The sequence below is a fragment of the Diuraphis noxia genome, unplaced genomic scaffold (genome assembly GCF_037042655.1).
Source record: "Diuraphis noxia isolate RWA-SAM2 unplaced genomic scaffold, SU_Dnox_SAM2 contig0001, whole genome shotgun sequence".
Classification (NCBI taxonomy): domain Eukaryota; kingdom Metazoa; phylum Arthropoda; class Insecta; order Hemiptera; family Aphididae; genus Diuraphis; species Diuraphis noxia.
This window is the reverse complement of record NW_028301711.1, coordinates 16969037-16988112: the sequence shown is the minus strand read 5'-3', so window position 1 is coordinate 16988112 and position 19076 is coordinate 16969037. Positions and strand designations below refer to the sequence as shown.

The window sequence follows — 19076 nt, the reverse complement described above, 5'->3', positions numbered from 1 at the left end:
ACAACTATTAATATGCAATTAGAACAATTACATGATGATACATATGTAAATATTATTAAAGCAATAGAGAACCCAGAACTTTCAACCCATATATGGATAAGAAAGTCAAAAAATTATTTTATAAATGATAATCAAATACTAATGTATAGACATTTATCTAAGGGGAAATCTACAGATTTAATCGCATTACCAAACAATCGTAAAAATGAAATTTTAAACGATTTTCATGATCACCCGTTATCTGGACATTTAGGCATAGATAAAACATACAACAAAATTATTCAACGATACTTTTGGCCAACTATATATAAAGACACACGTAAATATGTAACATCATGCATTAGTTGTCAGAAAAGAAAATCAGATAAAAAAGCTACCTATGGACAAATGCTTACGTCACCAAAAATTATAGGTATACCGTTTCAACGATTTACAGTAGTATATATTTGTATGTTCACAGCCAGCTTTTCCACGGTAAAATTTTTTTTTCAAGCGGAAAATTCCCACTTGGAGCACACTGATTTACCGCGTAACACAATACGGTGATTACACAAGATTGTCCACCTATTTGCCCCTTACACAAAAATATTTACCGTATCAACTATTTTTCCCCTTTTTTTAAAATTTTTTCAATCAAATATCGCTAATTTTTATAAAAATTACAGGGAGATTGTTTTTATGTTTTTAATCACGTTGGTTACACTGTTCTAGTTTTTAAAAATTTATATATTTAATTTCTACTATTTAGTTGCAAGTTAATAATTTTAAATTTAGTTACTGCTGATCCGTCGTGTATTCGAGTTGTGTTTTTTCAAGTTATTATTTCAATTAATTAAAGAAATGAATTTACCAAAACTTTCAAGCGATTTTCAATCATTTTTTTTTTTTTTTTTTTTTTTTTTTCAATCAATTCATCGTATACGAAATAATTCAGTTCCAACCCATCCAGGATATACTTCAATTTATTCAGATTAAGATCTTTCGAACACTTTCCTTTAAATTGTTTTCAAAATAAATATGCTCTAGCTGAATGTGGGTTTAAATATACAGGTGTAGAAGATATCGTCGAATGCTTTTGCTGTGGACTTATTCTTCATAATTGGAAACGAGAAGATGACGTTTGGATTGAACATTGCAGATATAATCCAAAGTGTATATATGTATTATTAATGAAGGGAAATCAATTTGTTCAAAAAGTGTTAAGTAAATATTGTAACAATGAATATATTTGTAATTGTGAAACTAGGTCATACGATACGGTTTGCTAAATCATGTTCTTTCATTATAATATGTTGTAATAAATAAAAAAAATATTAGAAACAACTTATATGTGTTAGTTTTTAATCTAATATCTCGTGGACGTATAGTTCAGTGGATTAGTGCGTTAAGTTAATTTAATAAGTTAATTTCATGTTTCAGGTAAGTAAGTATAAATAATTCCCTCTACTCCCTTCACTACACGCTAATCTACTGAACTGTACGTTCACATTTTTTTACCATTTTTTTTTTTCGCAACAGATTTAGTATATAATATGTTTACTGATGAAAAAAAACCTCATTTCTAAGTATATGTTCCATCAGTTACATTATACTAGATTTTTTCATATTGATAGTCTGAAACATTATTATAAATATTATTCATCATGGTTCTACCTATAATCGTATCAAAATCAACCTTCGACATTCGTCCGTATAGTAAGAAGAGCTTTACAGTCGGTTTATTAATTAATAAACAAATTTCGATTATTGTGTTATTAGAATGTAAATTATCAAAGAAGATAATTACTTTAAACTTAGAACAATGGTTTACACTCATGTCTGAATCTAATTACATTTCAATTACTAATAATTTACACACCAGATGTAGACGAACAAAAATATCTGATAACTTCACATATTCAACTAATGTTAAGCAGAGTTCAATTACTTTACATATCAATGATGATTATATCACTTTATCACATATAGATTTATGTAGACTTAAACAGCTTCAACATTGTGTAGACCTCTACATTGCAGAAAAACAGAAACGTCTACCAAGTTACCAAGCTACATTTAACACAGCTTACGATCTAATAAAAAACGACGTCCGTGGTCTACCTATCAGTTGTCAGAGAAATGAATTCACAAACCAGTATATACAAAACTATGATTTTAGTTATTACACTCATCTGCAAAACGATGACACATCATTCCTATATGAAATATTACAATACCATTTTAATACAATGCCAGACTTAATACTTCAGGATTTAATAGTATAAAATAAATATATATTTATATAATATATTGTATTGTTTATTCAATAAAAAACCCATTTTTTTAAAAAAAAAACATATAATAATTAGCCTATTATTTTACTTTTGATTGTACGACGTCCTGGGTCTTGTAGCATCGTGTCAAATATTGACTGCATGGTCTGATTCAAGCTAACATTCAATGTCTGGTCTTTTGACTTTTCGCTTGTATACAACTTAACACCAGCTTCACTAAACTTCCACCTATAATTATATTTTTTTTTTTTTAAATCATGAAATGAAGTGATAATAAAAATACCTATTGAAAAAGATTAACAATAGTTTAAAAAAAGTAAATTAGTGATAAATTATTTACCTATCCTTAACTGGAACATTTTCAATATTTGAACATTTATAATGTGTTATCACCCAGTAATCTGTTGGCTTCTCCTCAAATGTAGTTTTTATCGTAATTAAACCATCACCTTGTCGAAAAGTTAACGAATTGAAAACTTCCTCATCATATTCTTCTGATCTTAAACGATCACCAACATTGTCTCTGTATGATGCATTCTAAAAAAAAAAAAGGAAAAAGAATTTATGTGATCATTATAAAAAATAATTTAACCAACCATTTTCATCTGCTTTTTTTTCATAGATTTTTTTTCAATCGTCTTCTCAACACCACGTTTTAAAGTGGTTTTTGTTTTAGATGTTGATTCTAATGGTTTAACTTTAGAGTCAACGGATCCACTGAAATGTTCATTCTATGAAACATAAAAAATAATATATTTTTTTTAATTTAAAAATGTACAAGTGGTTTTATAGCCGATATCTAAAAGAAATATATTTTATTTTTATGTATGTTTCTTAATAATTATAACCATAACGTTGAATAGTGTTACGACTGACCTCCAATTTGTTATTTAGTTTTTAAAAAAAAACTTTACTTACCTCTGATTCTGAAGAAATAATTGATGTTCTATAAGACATTTTTGAACTGCGTTGTAGACTGTGTTGAGGACTGAATTGAAATCTTGAGACTGATGAACGTTAATGGTTTTACACTGGCTTTTTATACACAGATATTAGCCACTACCACAATAATTTTATATGTAAAATGCTAATGTTAATAGCAATGACTTGAAAAACCTTTCTACAAACTTGTTTTACATGAACACAAGTGGCATTATATGAATTATTAAAGAAACAGGATCTAAAATAATCACCCGCCTTGAAAATCAGATTTTATATAGAAACGTTAATAACCTTAAAAGACTTTTCAACAAATATGTAATATAAGCAATAATAGTATAATATATATATATATATATAATATTAACATTTATTAGAATCAAAAAAATAATTAGTATGAACCGGATTTCAGATATAAAAAACGTTAACGGTTAATAGCAATGACCTGAAAAACATTTCCAAAAAAAAAAAAAAATGATTATATATGAACATGAAATTATATGAACTGGTTAAAATATCAAATATAATTTACAATAAATTAGAATGTATATATTCAAATAGACTTCTCATGTAATAATGTAATAAGAATTTGCATAAAAGACTACAAACATGTTCTTACATGGACAAAAGAGAATGGTATTAAGTAATGTAATGTACAATCACCTCAGAATTATGAGAGGTACCTAATATTCAACGTTCAAAGAGAGGGTTAAACTCTAGTATAAAACACCGAATTTTTAAACATAAAATCATCAGTTCACCAGCAGCTCCAACAGACCAAGAAGCTATCAGAACAGCAACCATCCTCGACTCTCCAGCAAAACAGTTACCTACCATCAAAAAACACAAAAAACATTTTCATTTTTCAACAACAGTGAAGAGCAATCGCCAGCCAGACTCAGAAAACAGTCATCAGTCAGACTTAGAATACTTCAATACTAACTATGTAAGTACCTATTTTATTATTTTATTAAAACTTTTAATCTTTACTCCTATATTTAAAAAAAAACTAGAAAGAGAATAACAATGATTTAAACACATCATCATTATAATAATATAGTTTTTATGATAATATTATCTATGTTTATATGATAAAATGTTAACATGATATTTATAAGATAGTATCACTATCACTAGTCCACAGATATATAGAATAAACTCACAGATATATAAAACAACTAGATAGCCGACTTTCTATACCGTGCTATACAAACCGGTGAAACTGGCCGCCATATGCTAACAGGGCAATGTTTACGTTTGAAATGTAATGATAATAATGATAACAAAATATGAAATATTCCCTCCATACTAGGAAACCGATGTCCTATTCCGTAAAACATTTTTCTAATTTCAATGGTAAAGCGAATTTCAATTGATATTTTTGAGTTTTTGATTTGTTGCTTGTTTCATTTGTTTGGTTTATATTTTATAATATATTAATATAGTAAAAAAGTCATGGTGGTGTCATGCTCTGCGCATGGATGTGTGAACAGAAGACAAAAAAATGGTAAAATTCATTTTTTTAGGTAAATATGTTTGCTGTGTAAAAAAAACATAACCCATGACAGTTGTATATTATAAAAATGGTTTTTATTTTTAGTTTTCCTTTGAAGGATAATATCAGAAGTTTTGAATGGACCAGAGTCTGCCAAAAAGGATTCATTCCTACAAAATTTAGTGTTCTCTGCAGTGAACATTTTTTACCATCAGACTTTAAAATTAACTCAGGGGGAAATTACTGGTTATATTTAAAAGATTCAGCAGTTCCATCTATTTCTCCTGGCCCAACATTTGAAGAAAAAAATCCAAAACGTAATAAATTTGAAATAGTTGAAACATATTTAGAATTAAATGAAAATCTACCCTTAGATTTATCAACTGTTACAAAAAATGATTTAACATCCCAAGTGAAAAATGATTCCCCAACAAATGTTAATACAATATCTGTATCGTCTACTCCATCTACAAAAACAATTATAAGGCCATTATTTTCTCCAATCACAAACCGTAAACGTACTGAACCAGATACACCAAGAAAAATACAGTTGAAAAAAAAAATTAAATTTTTAAAACAAAGTCTCGCACGTAAAAAAAATAAAATAAAAAACCTTGAAGATATATTAAAAAATCTACGATCAAAGGGATTACTTGATGACCAATGTGGAAGTTTAATAAGTGATAAGTTTAATGGTATGACAAAAGTTTTATTTCTTAATGAATTTAAAAATAAAGGTAGAAAATCAGTTGGCTGTCGCTTCAGTAATGAAATTAAAGAATTTGCTATAACGCTTAATTATTATTCGCCTAAAGCACTTAAGTATTGCAGGTAATATAGCTTTAATTGCTTTATAGTTTTTTATTTATATGGTTAGGTATATTAGTTATGATATTATAATTTATATATTATATTTTTTTAGGACTTTTATGAAACTACCTAGTTGCAAATCTATTCGTAATTGGACTTCAAGTGTAGATGGAGAACCAGGTTTTTTTAAAGAAGTATTTACTGCTCTTAAAAATTTAAATCCTGATGATAAACATTGTAGTCTTATGTTTGACGCTATGTCTATAAAAAAACAAATATTATGGGATGAAAAATTACAGAAATTTGTGGAAAACTGTGATTATGGAAACGAAATAGATATTGAAGGTATTGATACTCCAGCCTCTGAAGTGTTAGTTTTTATGCTGGTTAGTATTAACGGAAGGTGGAAACTGCCAGTAGGTTATTTTCTACAAAATAAAATTACAGCAATTGCTCAAGCTGAACTTATAAAATCAGCATTAACCCATGCTTATGATTCTGGTTTAAATGTCTGCAGTGTTACATGTGATGGTGCATATACTAATTTTTCTTCCTTAAAGATACTTGGTTGTGAATTTGGCTCAAGTTATGATGACATAAAGTGTTGGTTTGAACACCCTATTAGTAAGACAAAAGTATTTTTTATCCCCGATGCCTGTCATATGTTAAAACTTGCTCGTAATACACTAGCAAATAACTTTGTGTTAGAATCTGAAAAAGGCTTCATTCGATGGGACCATATAAAACAATTATTTAATGTTCAAAAAGAAGTAGTTTTAAAACTTGGTAATAAATTAAGTATGGCCCATATTGCTTGGTTCAATAACAAGATGAAGGTAAAATATGCAGCACAAACCCTTAGTTCATCTACAGCTGATTCTTTGCAATACCTTCAAAGTACACATTTTCCTAATTTTGAAAATGTTGAAGCCACAATAGAATATTGCCGAACAATAGACCGAATTTTTGATTTTCTCAACTCCAAAAGTAAATTTTCAAAAGGATTTAAGTCCCCTATTTTCTCTAATAACATATTGAAACTTGAAGAAATGATAGTGCCATTAATTAAATATCTGTTCACTCTAAAGTTTAAAGATTCCCTATTGTATACTTCCAATAAAAAAACTTTTATCTTAGGGTTTGCTATTGCAGTTAAGTCAGTTTTATCCTTATCCAAACAATTATTTTCACAACACACAAATTTTAATTATATATTAACGTACAAATTTTCTCAGGACCACCTAGAGTTACTTTTTGGACGCATTCGACAACGTTTCGGCTCAAATAATAACCCTAATGTTTTTCAATTCAAAACAGCAATCAAACAAATTTTAATGAAAAATTCAATTAAATGTCAGTCTAATTTTAATTGTAATACTTTTGATGATGAACCAATTGGTTCCTTATTTGAATATAAATGGAGTAAAAAAAAGAAAGAAATTGATTATGATAAAGAAGTTGTTATAGATGAAATTGACGATATTGCTTTAAAAAAAAGTGGAACTCCTTAATACTTATGATAGCTCCCATAATATATGTCAATTACAAGATGCTAAACATAACATTTTATACTATATTGCTGGTTATATTGTGAAAAAAATTGATTTAGATTGTTTCAGCTGTACTAATTCCTTGTATAAAAAACCTAATGAACATGATTATTGTAAAGAAAATTATTATTCTAAATTTGTTAACTTAAAAAATCGGGGTGGTCTTATTTCAGCTTCTAAATCAGTTTTTCTAATAATTTTAAATGCAGAAAAACTATTTTTACATCTTACAGACAACTTAAAATCTCTTCATGTTCCACAACTAGATGTAAAAATTATTAAACACGCCATCAACACTTTTTCATTAGACAAAAATATATTTCCAGATTTAAATTGTAACAATGTAACTCTTCTTGAACGACCACACAAATTAATATTAATCACCCTAATAACAAAAAAGTTTTTAAAAATAAGATTAAAATCATTTGGAAAAATGTTTTCTTCTGATATATTAAATCCAGTAAGCCAAAGACACAAGTTGACAAAACTTATTTTATTTTCAAATCAATGAATTGAATCTAAATTTAATTGTAATTGTAATTGTAACTGCACAACAGAGAATATTATAATATATCGATATTGTCAATAACTTATTTTGATTATAATATGATTTAGTATAAATAATCTGTGATAAATTATGTGATTTATGTATACAAATAAATGCATTATATTATAAACTAAGATTATTATACTTAGTAGTTTGAACTTTTTTGAAAATAACACCCAAATGTCCCAAACTCGGAAAACATTAATTTGACAAATTATTTAATGGACTTTTATCAACTAACAAAATTCTTATCATTATTGATGTTTTGTAAACATTGCCCTGTTGGAATATGGCTACTTTTGCTTCACTATTAATACAGAGTCGGCTATCTAGTTGTTTTATATATCTGTGAATAAACTAGATTGCTAACTGTGATACAGCGTCTATGTAATTGGTTGAAGTCATCGGCCGCCATTTTAATCGAGGCCAATGTACGTTATCACTTGTGTTTAAAAGATAACGTAGACTGATTTTTATTTTGTAATAATATTTATTAATTTTATCATTTTCTAAAATTTAAAATAATAAATTAATAAACTATAATCATAATTCATAATTAAAATCATCTTAAAATATAGGAGATATATACCCAGTATTAAATATAAATATATAATGTTTGTGTATACCTGATGTAATTATAAGCTTTTGGAGAGTAAAAGTAAATTGTTGTGGCAAACTTTTTTATTTCATCACTGTAACGCCGTGCCGTAGGCTCTACTTTGCTGTTACGGATCAAATCTTTAAGAAATATAGTAGTAAAATTTTTTTCTATTACATTGGTGGTTTCTGCATCGGTTGAAGATTTAATTGTTGACATCAACTCCTATAGTGACATGGACAATTTAATTATGTTTACAGACCTAAATTACTGCTAAAAAATAGAAAATCCTTGAATTCTTTTTATATTTATTTATCGATCTTTATTTTATTTATCTTATTTAAACAAACATACATATATTTTTAACAAGCAGCATATAGGTAATTTAATAGTTTTAACATTAAGTCTTGTAAAATCACATAATCAAGTTACAAACATATTTTTAACAATCAATAACAAAAACATGGATGTTTAACATTTTTAACGAGCAATATCTAACACAATAGTTTTATCATTAGCTCCATAAAATAACAAGAATAAATTACAAGTAACAAACATAGTATATACATATATTTTAAACAAGCAATAATTACAAATTTAGACATAGGTTAAAATAATAATAGTCAACAATCAATCAATAACAATCAATAACACATTATAGTTAAAACATTTAGTCCAATAGAATCACACTAGCCCAACATATCAGGTTAAAACAAAAGACATAATATTATATTACAATAGACTAAGCAAAGTTACTAATTTTTAATAAAATCACCATACTAATTTACAATTATTAATGATATAATACCTCTAGAGTAGTTATCTTAGATTTTTGTCTCTGAACTTTCTGTTGTAAAAGTTTTACCTTTTTTTTTAAGGTCCTTTTATGTGGAGATTCAAATATCTTTCTCTTGCGCTTATTTTTAAGTGAAGGTGTGTATTGTGGAGTATGTGGTGAACTATCTGTAAGTAATATTTCATAATTTGTTTTTCTTTAACTACACTAATGTTGGGGTTAAATTTAGTGAAATTATAAAAAAATAATATTCAAATATTATTATAATTTACTAGGTCTGAAAGTCAAATCACATGGTTCTATACTTTCAGATACAGTATTTGAATCAGTTACCAAAATTGAACTACTGGTAATATTGTCCAACGATGGATTAATAAAAGATGTACCTAAGAACAAAATCACATTTATATTAATATTATAGTAGTTATGTTAAGTAATATATTACTTGGTCGACTATAGCTGTGATCAATATTGTTACCATTGGAAAAGAGAACAGTGCCAATTAATTTTCTCCTACCACCTTTCTTAATAGGGGTTGTCGGAAAATTAAAAATACTAGGTCTAGCATTATCTTTTAATATTAATTTTCCGGGAGCTTCAACAAATTCTGACGATTTAAAATGGGCACTACAGAGTCTACTTGATTTGGTCACAGTGAAATTTTGTCTTTGAACAAGATCCAACCATTCTTTTTTCCTATTGTCGTCATCAGGAAATCTTGAACACATAATTTTAGGGCAAATAAGAGACAGGCATAATAAATAATTTTACACATTATACCGGAATAACTTTATGTTTTTGGCAAGACCATCTCGATTGTTGCAACCATAGGCACAGCATTTGTAAGGCATAATCAAAATTCAAAATAAATTAATTCACAAAATTGTCAAAATTGTAGAAAGTGAAAAACAAAAACAAAATATGATTTTGGCGCCAAAATAAAATTATTTATTATCAATATTAAATACGTGTGATAAGACCCATTGGCCTCTTTTTAAATGGCGGACGGTGACTTCAAATCTTATCACAGTTAGCAATCTAGTTTATTCTATATATCTGTGCACTAGTCAGTAATTACATTTTATTACACATCAGCAATCTACTATTAACCGACATAACCTTAAAATATATACCGTCTCTATCACCATAGAACAGTTCTACTATCACCGCTTAATATTATCACCGAACGCGATATTTATTATTTTATAATATTTGATATCAATAATATAAAAAAATGTTACATTATCATAGTATAATATTCAATATTTACATAAAAATATTACAATTTGAGCTAAGTTTTTATAATTGAAATAAGTAGTATAATATTCTTATTCTAATGAGTATTCAATAAGACTGTCTGCTATTAGATATAAAAAATATGTCCATCTATAACGAATTGTATGTATTCATTTGACATTAGATAGGAGAAAAAATAAATTTAGTATATAACATTAAACACAGTTATAGTAATATATGATATTATGTGTTCCTATATTTTAATCTTCATGATTATGTTTTTATAAAGTTCATTTAATTTAGATAAAAATTAAATTATTTACAATACAGTTAGTTAATATATTTTATTACATTTTTTTTCTATATTAAATTGTAGGTATTCATTTAAAATTATTCAAGGGAAAAAAATAAATTTAATATACGACAAATACACAGGTATAAGTAATATAAGATATTTGTGTACCTATATTTTTTAAACTTCATGAATATCATAGTATAATATTCAATATTTACATAAAAATATCTCAATTTGAGCTAAGTTTTTATAATTGAAATAGGTAGTATAATATTCTAATTCTAATGAGACTGTCTGCTATTAGATATAAAAAATATAGCTATCTATAACGAATTGTATGTATTCATTTGATATTAGACAGGAGAAAAAATAAATTTAGTATACAACAAATACACAGTTATAAGTAATATATAATAATATGTGTACCTGCATTTTAATCTTCATGATTATATCTTTTTATAAAGTTCATTTAATTTAGATAAAAATTAAATTATATACAATACAGTTGCTTAATAATATATTAGATTATTACATTTTTTTCTATATTAAATTGTAGGTATTCATTTAAATTATTCAAGGGAAAAAATAAATTTAGTATATAACAAGTATACAGTTATAAGTAATATAATATATTTGTGTACCTAAATTTTTTAACTTCATGATAATATTTTTATAAAGTCCATTTAATTCCTAGATAAAAATTAAATTGTGTACAATACAGTTGGTTAATATATTTTATTACATTTTTTCCATCTATCTTTATTAAATTTTATGTATTCATTTAACATTAGATATTCAAGGGAAAAATAAATAAATTTATTATACAGCAAATACACAGGTATAAGTAATATATGATGTGTGTACCTATATTTTTTAAACTTCATAGTATAATATTCAATATTTACATAAAAATATCTCAATTTGAGTTAACTTTTAATAATTTAAATAGGTAGTATAATATTCTAATTCTAATAAGTATCCAATAAGACTGGCTGCTATTAGATATAAAAAAATATATCTATCTATGACAAATTGTATGTATTCATTTAACATTAGACAGGAGAAAAATAAATTTAGTACACAACAAATACACAGTTATAAGTAATATATAATATGTGTACCTACATTTTTAAACTTCATTTTTTAATTTTTTATAAAGTTAATTTAATTCAGATAAAAATTAAATTATATACAATACAGTTGTTTAACATATTTTATAATTAGATTTTTCCGTCTATGTTTCTACGATTTAACGGATATGCGTCAATTGTTCGCCGAAAATAGTTCGCGCGACAATTGCTCGCGCGTCTAATGTTCGCATGGAAATAGTTCGAATACGAAAATTGTTCGTGCATGAATTGTTCGTAAAAAAAAAAAATAATAAGACTGTGAATTAAGTTTTAAAACCATATCGATAACGTATCTCGTTATCGAACATTATAATATAATGGGCACAAAAATCCCAATGTGTTCTGGAATAGTAGTTATCTACTAATAACAATACTAATACTAACACATACCTGTCACAAAAATCAAACAACAGTACAACCGTCAACCAGTAATTTTCACCATCATTTATTTTACCGCAATAAGTATTTAATTACTATGGTTTTAAAATATGTAAAAAGTGATCGTGGTACAGATATACTCGTACATAAAAGTTACATGTTCTACCGCGAAAAACAAACGGAAAAAAAAACTTTTTGGAAATGTTCATTGTATAAAAAATATAAGTGTGGTGGTCGTGTTCATGTGGAAAATGACGAAGTTGTCAAAAGTTATGAACATAATCATGTACCAGATAATGCTCAAGTGGAGACAAAGGAATTAATCTATAACATGAAACACGATGCACAAACCTCCGCTGCTATAAGTCATGGAGTCATAGGAAATTTAGCAAGTCAGGTAAATTGAATTATCTAAATATTTTGAATTTTAAATTAAAATTATAAAAAAGTGCTCGAAACTTGCGTAAAGAATTTGAATTTTAGGCTGAATGTTTATAGGAATAATATACATGTCATGTTAGAACTATATATACGTTTATATTTTTCTTAGGTTCCCTTATCGGTTGCAGGTCAATTACCCAGCGTAGCTAGTTTGAAAAGAACAATACAACGTGCTCGTCGAACTAAACTAAATGCTCCTGTAAACCCTTTAAACTTTAGTTTTGATATTCCTGACGAATTTACAAAGACGACAAATGGCGACGATTTTCTTCTTTTTGATAACAAATCGGATACAAAAAGAATATTATTGTTTTCAACGAAAAATAGTTTGGAGTTAATGAATAATTGCCTTAATTGGTTTTGCGATGGCACTTTTAGTTGTTCGCCTATTCCGTTTAAACAGTTATATACCATTCACGCTGTACATTATTCAAATGTTATCCCTTCTGCTTACACTCTTCTACCCGACAAAAAAGAAGATACATATATACAAATGTTTAAGGCTCTTAAATCATTAAACCAAAATTTAAATCCCAAGTCTATTATGATGGATTTCGAAAAAGCAGCGATGAATGCTGTTAAATCTGAATTTCCAAATGCCTCAATTAATGGATGTTTTTTTCACCTATCACAATGTATTTGGCGCCACTTACAAGAAGCAGGGTTACAAAAAAATTACATACAAGATTCTGAATTTGCCTTACATATTCGTATGTTACCTGCTCTTGCTTTTGTGCCACAAAACAAAGTTATAAAAGACTATGAAAAACTTTTAGACTCTGAATACTTTTCTGAAAATGAAGAACTTTTAATGCCAATTATAGACTACTTTGAGGGCACCTGGATTGGCCGTTTGCATCGTAGAGGCCAAAGAAGAGATCCGATCATCCCCATTAGTGTATGGAATTGTTATGATTTAGTAGCGGCAGACCTTCCACGAACTAATAATTCAGTTGAAGGATGGCACAATTGTTTTTCGTCTACACTTAATTCATCCAAACATCCATCAATTTGGAGGTTTATACATGCACTCCAAAAAGAAGAAAGTATTAATACTTTAAAAATTCAGCAGTATGTCGCGGATCAAGAACCACCATCCAAAAAAATTTATAAAAATAAAAGTGAAAATTTAAAAAAAATATGTGCAGATTATAATAACCGTGCAACAATGGATTACCTTCGTGGTGTTGCATACAATTTCCAACTACAAATATAAAAACCATGTACTTAATATTATTGACATCTACTATTGAACCTACGTGGAAAAATACTCAACATTATAATTATTTTTTATGTATTATTATTATTATTATTACAATTATTTACTTATTTTTATTTAATGTTATGTGAACATACGAACAATTTTTGCACGAACAATTTTCGTATTCGAACTATTTTCAGGCGAACATTAGACGCGCGAGCAATTGTCGCGCGAACTATTTTCGGCGAACAATTGACGTGATACCAACTGTGTATTAACATTAATGAATTTGAAATAATATTACAGACAATGGATTCAAAAAACAAAGATGAACTTATGAATAAATATCAATATAATTTACAAACCATGGAATCATTAAGATTAGGGAATATTGAAGATAATAAAAATAATATATTAGAAACGAAAGAAATTAATAAAAAAATTAAAGAAATAAAACATAACATTTATTTAATCAGGATATGTTCATCATCAAATGACCCACGGGGCTAACAACGAACAACTTGCCAACCTGATTCAACACTAGATGAGGGATCGGAGACATTTCTAATCAGACAACGGAACTGGGATACGGAAGAATAAGTCAGAATCCAAATGTTGGATGATAACATAAATATGCTGTAAATGTATGGTAGGATATATGTATATATATAGATATATATGGTAAAAAAACAAAAAAAAAAAAAAAGATAAACAAAAATAGATACGATTTCATTAAATAAAAAACACTTTAACTTTAAAAACTTTTAAAAAAAAAGAGTTTTAAACTGGTTGAAATTTTACTGAAACAAAAACAATTAACAAAAAAACACGTGATTGACAATCAAAAAATATTATGTGGCTTTAACTAATCATTATAGATACATACATACACTATTGTCAAAAAATAATGAATAGAACAAAAAATATGGGACTCTGTTAATAATAAACATACAACATACGTATGATCGCATTTGTGAGGCTAAACAAAGCAAAAAAATATTAATAACTGGACATATATATTTATTTGCATAAGTTCAGTGTATGATGACGTAAGATATATTACATGTATCACCTAAGTTTAATAATAGTCAATATTTCATAGTGGTGGAAAATAATTCTAGTACAATTTCAACCAGTTAAACCATAAAAAAGGAGGGTAGTTTTTAAATTTAAATTTAAAAAAAAAAAAAAAAAAAACGAATTACAGTGTATATTGTTTAGGATGGCATATTGAAAATGTTAAAAAAAAAAAGAGGAAGGGGGTAATGTAACGATTGTTACATACAATATATATTATATTAACATCGTAATATAAATATTATTGTAAGGCTACGGCCAAATAGGAATATGGAGAAGAAGCTAGTTCTCCGCGATTACCATCACGCTCACCTGAACTCCGTACAATTCCACATTTTTGGTAACTTTGTTCGTAAACCGTAAGTAATAATAAATCTGTTTGTATTAATAATAATTTAGACCAATCGTTATTTATTTGTAATATTAAGATCCTAATAACATTCATGCTCCCGAGCTACGGTGATAATATATTCAAAAGAACGATAGTTTCTTCCCTGAATATCTTATATTTAACGGGTCATCCCCGACCACGTTACAGTACTTATTATAAATCTCAGTGTAGCCTTGTCTCTCAGAATTGGTGCTTATAACCTCCAGTGTTTCATAATGTCTAATCAACTTATTGACTGTTCAACCTTTTTCTTGGATGACAACGTGTTTTTAAATATAGGGCTCGATCCAGCCTCTTTAATGAATTGTGTTGTTCATATTAACGTAAATTCTCAACGCGTGAAAATGAGTACCGAATTTTTTGAATCGCTTATACCTGTTCTCGAGAAGAAAACGTTCATGGAGTCAAAGTATCTTCATTCAGACGAAAACAAGGTCGTGTCGGTAGTCAAATGCCGTGTATCCAACTATTTTTCAATTAAATGCATACTCGATGACCAGTGTATTCAGCTGAGTGAAGAAAATGCATCTCGTTTATTGCACATAAAGGACAACATACAAGAAGTAATTAATACAAAAATAAATGAAATACGGGGTAAAGTATTACTACAGGCATGTGAAATTTGTGGAGCTCTCGGAACTTTAATGCCAATACCCAAGAATACCAAATTAGATGTATTGGCAGACTATTTGCTGCACATCGATCCGGCGACAATCAGTGACGCTATACCAACAAGAAAGCCGTGTTTTGTAGCCCAACTGACACTTAGGGCCGCGCCACACTAGAGCGGTTTTGACGCGCGGTGAAAACGCGTGATCACCGCGCGTCAATAACGCGAGATGAAAATGCATATCATGTATTGGAGTGCGTCAGACTAGCGCGATTTTACCGCGCGTTACCGCGTGACACCGCTGCATGTCACGGTTTTGCGTTTTCGCCGCGTCAACCGCTTGTCTACCGCTACTAATCAAACACATTATTTTCATTGACACGCGACACACTACGGCGGTTACAACGCGCGGTTCCATTTCATTCGAATTTTTAATTTCATTCACATTTTTAAAGTTTTAAGTTTTTTAAAAAAAATTTCAACATGATTGACATCGAGTTGCTTATTCACGAAATTGAAAAAGAAGAATGCCTGTGGAAAACTAGCAATAAAGATTACATGGATAAACATAGCAAACAAAAATCGTGGATCAATGTAGCCAGTGTTATATTCAGTACTTGGAGCACATTTTCAGAGAAGGAACAGGAAGCTCGTGGTGAGTTTTTTTTAATTTATACATTAATTAATAATTAATAAAATAACTAAATAATATTACGGGGTTAACATATAATTTTATTTTTACTCATAAATTTGTATTCTAGAATATGAAGTAATAACCTAAAGTTATAAAATATTAGGAATGCATACATACTATTCTAATTATTCAAGTATCGGAGTACATATTAATAATATTCATAATAAAACGTATACTATAACTTTATAACTTACAAGTTATCTTCTATGATATTTATGTGCAACTATTAAAACTACAGTATAGACAATACAAATATGTATGTATACATAATAATATATACCTATTCTAGAATAGACATTTTACAAGGTACACAAGAAATAATAATTTTATTTTTATACAATATTGTAATTTAGAAAAGCATATATGTATATTATTATATTTGATTTTAATATTAAATATTAATATAAAATATATAAATAGTTTCAAAATTAAAAGTTTAAAATAGATTTGTTATTATTATTACTACTACTCAAATGTAATATAAAGTTAATGATAAGCTAGAGATTATTATAGGTATATTTGTACACACAATTGAAAAATTGCTATACAAAACGATATTGGAAAGGTACTGAACCCGAGTTCATGAAATATTCAGAAAAATATTCCCGAATTTCTATGCCTTGTTGACGAGCTCCTGAATTTCTATTTGAATTTCTATTTTGAAAATCTTCCAAATTATTTGAAAGAGTGTCTTCAAATTTATACCCATCCCTACGTCTGACATAATTTTGTAAAATGCAGCACGCTTTTACCACATCGTCCGCAAAATTAGGTTCAACTAATATAGCACTATGTAAAACCCTCCATTTGTTTGCCAATATACCAAACGCACATTCAACGTATCTTCGAGCTCTGGATAGGCGGTAGTTAAATATTTTTCGTTTTAATGTAAGACCTCGCCCAGGGTATGGCCTCAAAAGATTTCTATGTAAGCCAAATGCTTCATCCCCAATAATGACGTAAGGCTGTGGACTGTTGTTTGTATTAGGTAAGCAAGTAGGTGCTGGTAAATTCAACTGTTCAGAGTAAAGTTTTTTTCCAAATGGACACTCTTTGAAAATTGTCGAGTCGCTGTCTTTACCATATGCACCAACGTCAATAGTAATAAAACAATAATCAGCGTCCACTAAAGCCATTAGCACAATGGAAAAATATTTTTTGTTGTTAAAAAATAGTGACCCTGCATTATTTGGATTAACACAACGGATATGCTTCCCGTCGACTGCTCCAATGCAGTTTGGGAAGTTGGTTTTTAAATAAAATTTGTTGGCTATATCTAGCCATTGGTTGGAGTCAGGTTCTGGCATTTCTTGGGGTTGTAAGGTCTCCCATAAAGATTGGCACGTTTCTCGAACTATACTACTTATAGTACTTCGTCCAAGTAAAAATTCGAACTGCAGTGCTACAAAATTTGTTCCGGTTGACAAATACCTGTAATTGTATAATATAAACCACTTTAATTATTATTGGGCACTGACAAAATAAGGCCGATATAATATTATTTTTCTATAATTATGATGTTATAAATAGATATTAAATATTATCACGTTATTTCTATTGATAATTATATTTATACCGTACGGCGTTTCCATCATAATAATAATAAACGTGTTGTCTGTATCCTTTCATTTCAACAGGTCAAGTATTTACAATAATTTTTTTTTTTTGAGATAAATTATTAATTTAATAAAATTAGTTAATTAATTTATTTAAAATATTTATTTTGAAAATAAAAAAAAGAACTAATTCTATTAACTTAATACTAAAATTAATGATATAAGTTAAATAATTTTAAACTAAAATTAAATACAAATAAAAATAATGACAAAGGTAAAATCAACTTTCAAATTAAATATATTAATTTATCATAACGAAAACGTGGTAAAAACCCACGTAATCAAATAACTAAAAACATACATAATAAAATATAAATATTAAAATAAATTTTATTTATTATTAAACCAAAAAATATTTCACATAATAATATTCCTATAAATATAATTCTTATATATTCAGATATAAAAATAAAAATAAATGATAATCTTCTAAACTCAATATTAAAACCAGAAACTAATTCTAATTCTCCTTCAGATAAATCAAAAGGAGAACGATTTATTTCTGCTAAAAATCTAATTAATAATAAATTCTCTTACTGTATCGTAGACTCATACACAATACATTTTTCTATGAAAATACATATTATATTTATACTTCTTACTTTTTAGTTGATGAAATAAAAAAAAAGTGGAAAAACATTAGAGATAATTATGCTCGAGATATTAATCAACAAAAAAATACCATTAGTGGCAGTGCATCAAAGTTCTCTAGAAAATACGCCTATGCAGATGTCCTTACTTTTTTACAACCAGTTTTAAAAAAAAGACTGTAAGTACAATATAATTCTATTTTTTTTTTTTTTTTTGAGATAAACAATTAACTTTTAATTGACATAATTATTAAATTTCTAGAACAACAGGCAATATTTCTACACCGTCGACTATCATTGGGACATTCCAGACAGACAATGCTTCTAATGTTTCAGAAGAAGATAGCTTTGTACAAATAAATGATTCACTGGACAATATTAATATACAACTACTCCTGAGCATATAAGT

General features: G+C 27.6%; 4 protein-coding genes across 5 annotated transcripts; 2 read left to right on the top strand and 2 right to left on the bottom strand.

The window, feature by feature from the left end:
- Window positions 1–2276: 2276 nt before the first annotated feature.
- On the bottom strand, window positions 2277–3476 carry LOC149059999 (uncharacterized). Its single transcript, XM_089216461.1, has 4 exons — window positions 3192–3476; window positions 2870–3004; window positions 2614–2810; window positions 2277–2501 (listed from the first exon to the last, which is right to left on the bottom strand). Exons 1-4 carry the CDS (start codon window positions 3228–3230, stop codon window positions 2345–2347), a joined length of 528 nt encoding a protein of 175 aa, XP_089072587.1. The 5' UTR covers window positions 3231–3476; the 3' UTR covers window positions 2277–2344.
- A 509-nt stretch (window positions 3477–3985) lies between these two features.
- On the top strand, window positions 3986–19076 carry LOC149059996 (uncharacterized). Of its 2 annotated transcripts, XM_089217906.1 has the most exons (5): window positions 3986–4158; window positions 14166–14338; window positions 15018–16422; window positions 18687–18846; window positions 18930–19076. In XM_089217906.1, the coding sequence occupies exons 3-5, from the start codon at window positions 16251–16253 to the stop codon at window positions 19072–19074; spliced, it is 477 nt and encodes a 158-aa protein (XP_089074032.1). In that variant the 5' UTR covers window positions 3986–4158; window positions 14166–14338; window positions 15018–16250; the 3' UTR covers window positions 19075–19076. The 2 variants fall into 2 exon arrangements, with proteins under 2 accessions (XP_089074032.1, XP_089074031.1); XM_089217905.1 differs by lacking the exons at window positions 18687–18846; window positions 18930–19076 and having other exon boundaries at window positions 15018–16255.
- On the bottom strand, window positions 7317–9910 carry LOC149059998 (uncharacterized). The gene is made up of 6 exons (XM_089227361.1): window positions 9789–9910; window positions 9454–9725; window positions 9281–9394; window positions 9021–9175; window positions 8241–8437; window positions 7317–7452 (listed from the first exon to the last, which is right to left on the bottom strand). Exons 1-6 carry the CDS (start codon window positions 9857–9859, stop codon window positions 7317–7319), a joined length of 945 nt encoding a protein of 314 aa, XP_089083487.1. The 5' UTR covers window positions 9860–9910.
- Window positions 12826–14177, top strand: LOC149059997 (uncharacterized). Its single transcript, XM_089217904.1, has one exon. The coding sequence runs from the start codon at window positions 12826–12828 to the stop codon at window positions 13702–13704; it is 879 nt and encodes a 292-aa protein (XP_089074030.1). The 3' UTR covers window positions 13705–14177.

Excerpts from the sequence above, each read along its gene's own strand:
- LOC149059997 (XM_089217904.1), top strand. The coding sequence starts at position 12,826 with ATGAATAATTGCCTTAATTGGTTTTGCGATGGCACTTTTAGTTGTTCG.
- LOC149059999 (XM_089216461.1), bottom strand. The coding sequence starts at position 3,230 with ATGTCTTATAGAACATCAATTATTTCTTCAGAATCAGAG. Across the intron at positions 3,005-3,191 it reads TTATTTCTTCAGAATCAGAG|AATGAACATTTCAGTGGATC; the intron begins GTAAGTAAAGTT and ends TATGTTTCATAG. Across the intron at positions 2,811-2,869 it reads AAAAAAAGCAGATGAAAATG|AATGCATCATACAGAGACAA; the intron begins GTTGGTTAAATT and ends TTTTTTTTTTAG.
- LOC149059996 (XM_089217905.1), top strand. The coding sequence starts at position 15,373 with ATGTCTAATCAACTTATTGACTGTTCAACCTTTTTCTTGGATGACAAC.
- LOC149059998 (XM_089227361.1), bottom strand. The coding sequence starts at position 9,859 with ATGCCTTACAAATGCTGTGCCTATGGTTGCAACAATCGAGATGGTCTT. Across the intron at positions 9,726-9,788 it reads AAAAACATAAAGTTATTCCG|ATTTCCTGATGACGACAATA; the intron begins GTATAATGTGTA and ends TATGTGTTCAAG. Across the intron at positions 9,176-9,280 it reads TGATTTGACTTTCAGACCTA|ATAGTTCACCACATACTCCA; the intron begins GTAAATTATAAT and ends TATTACTTACAG.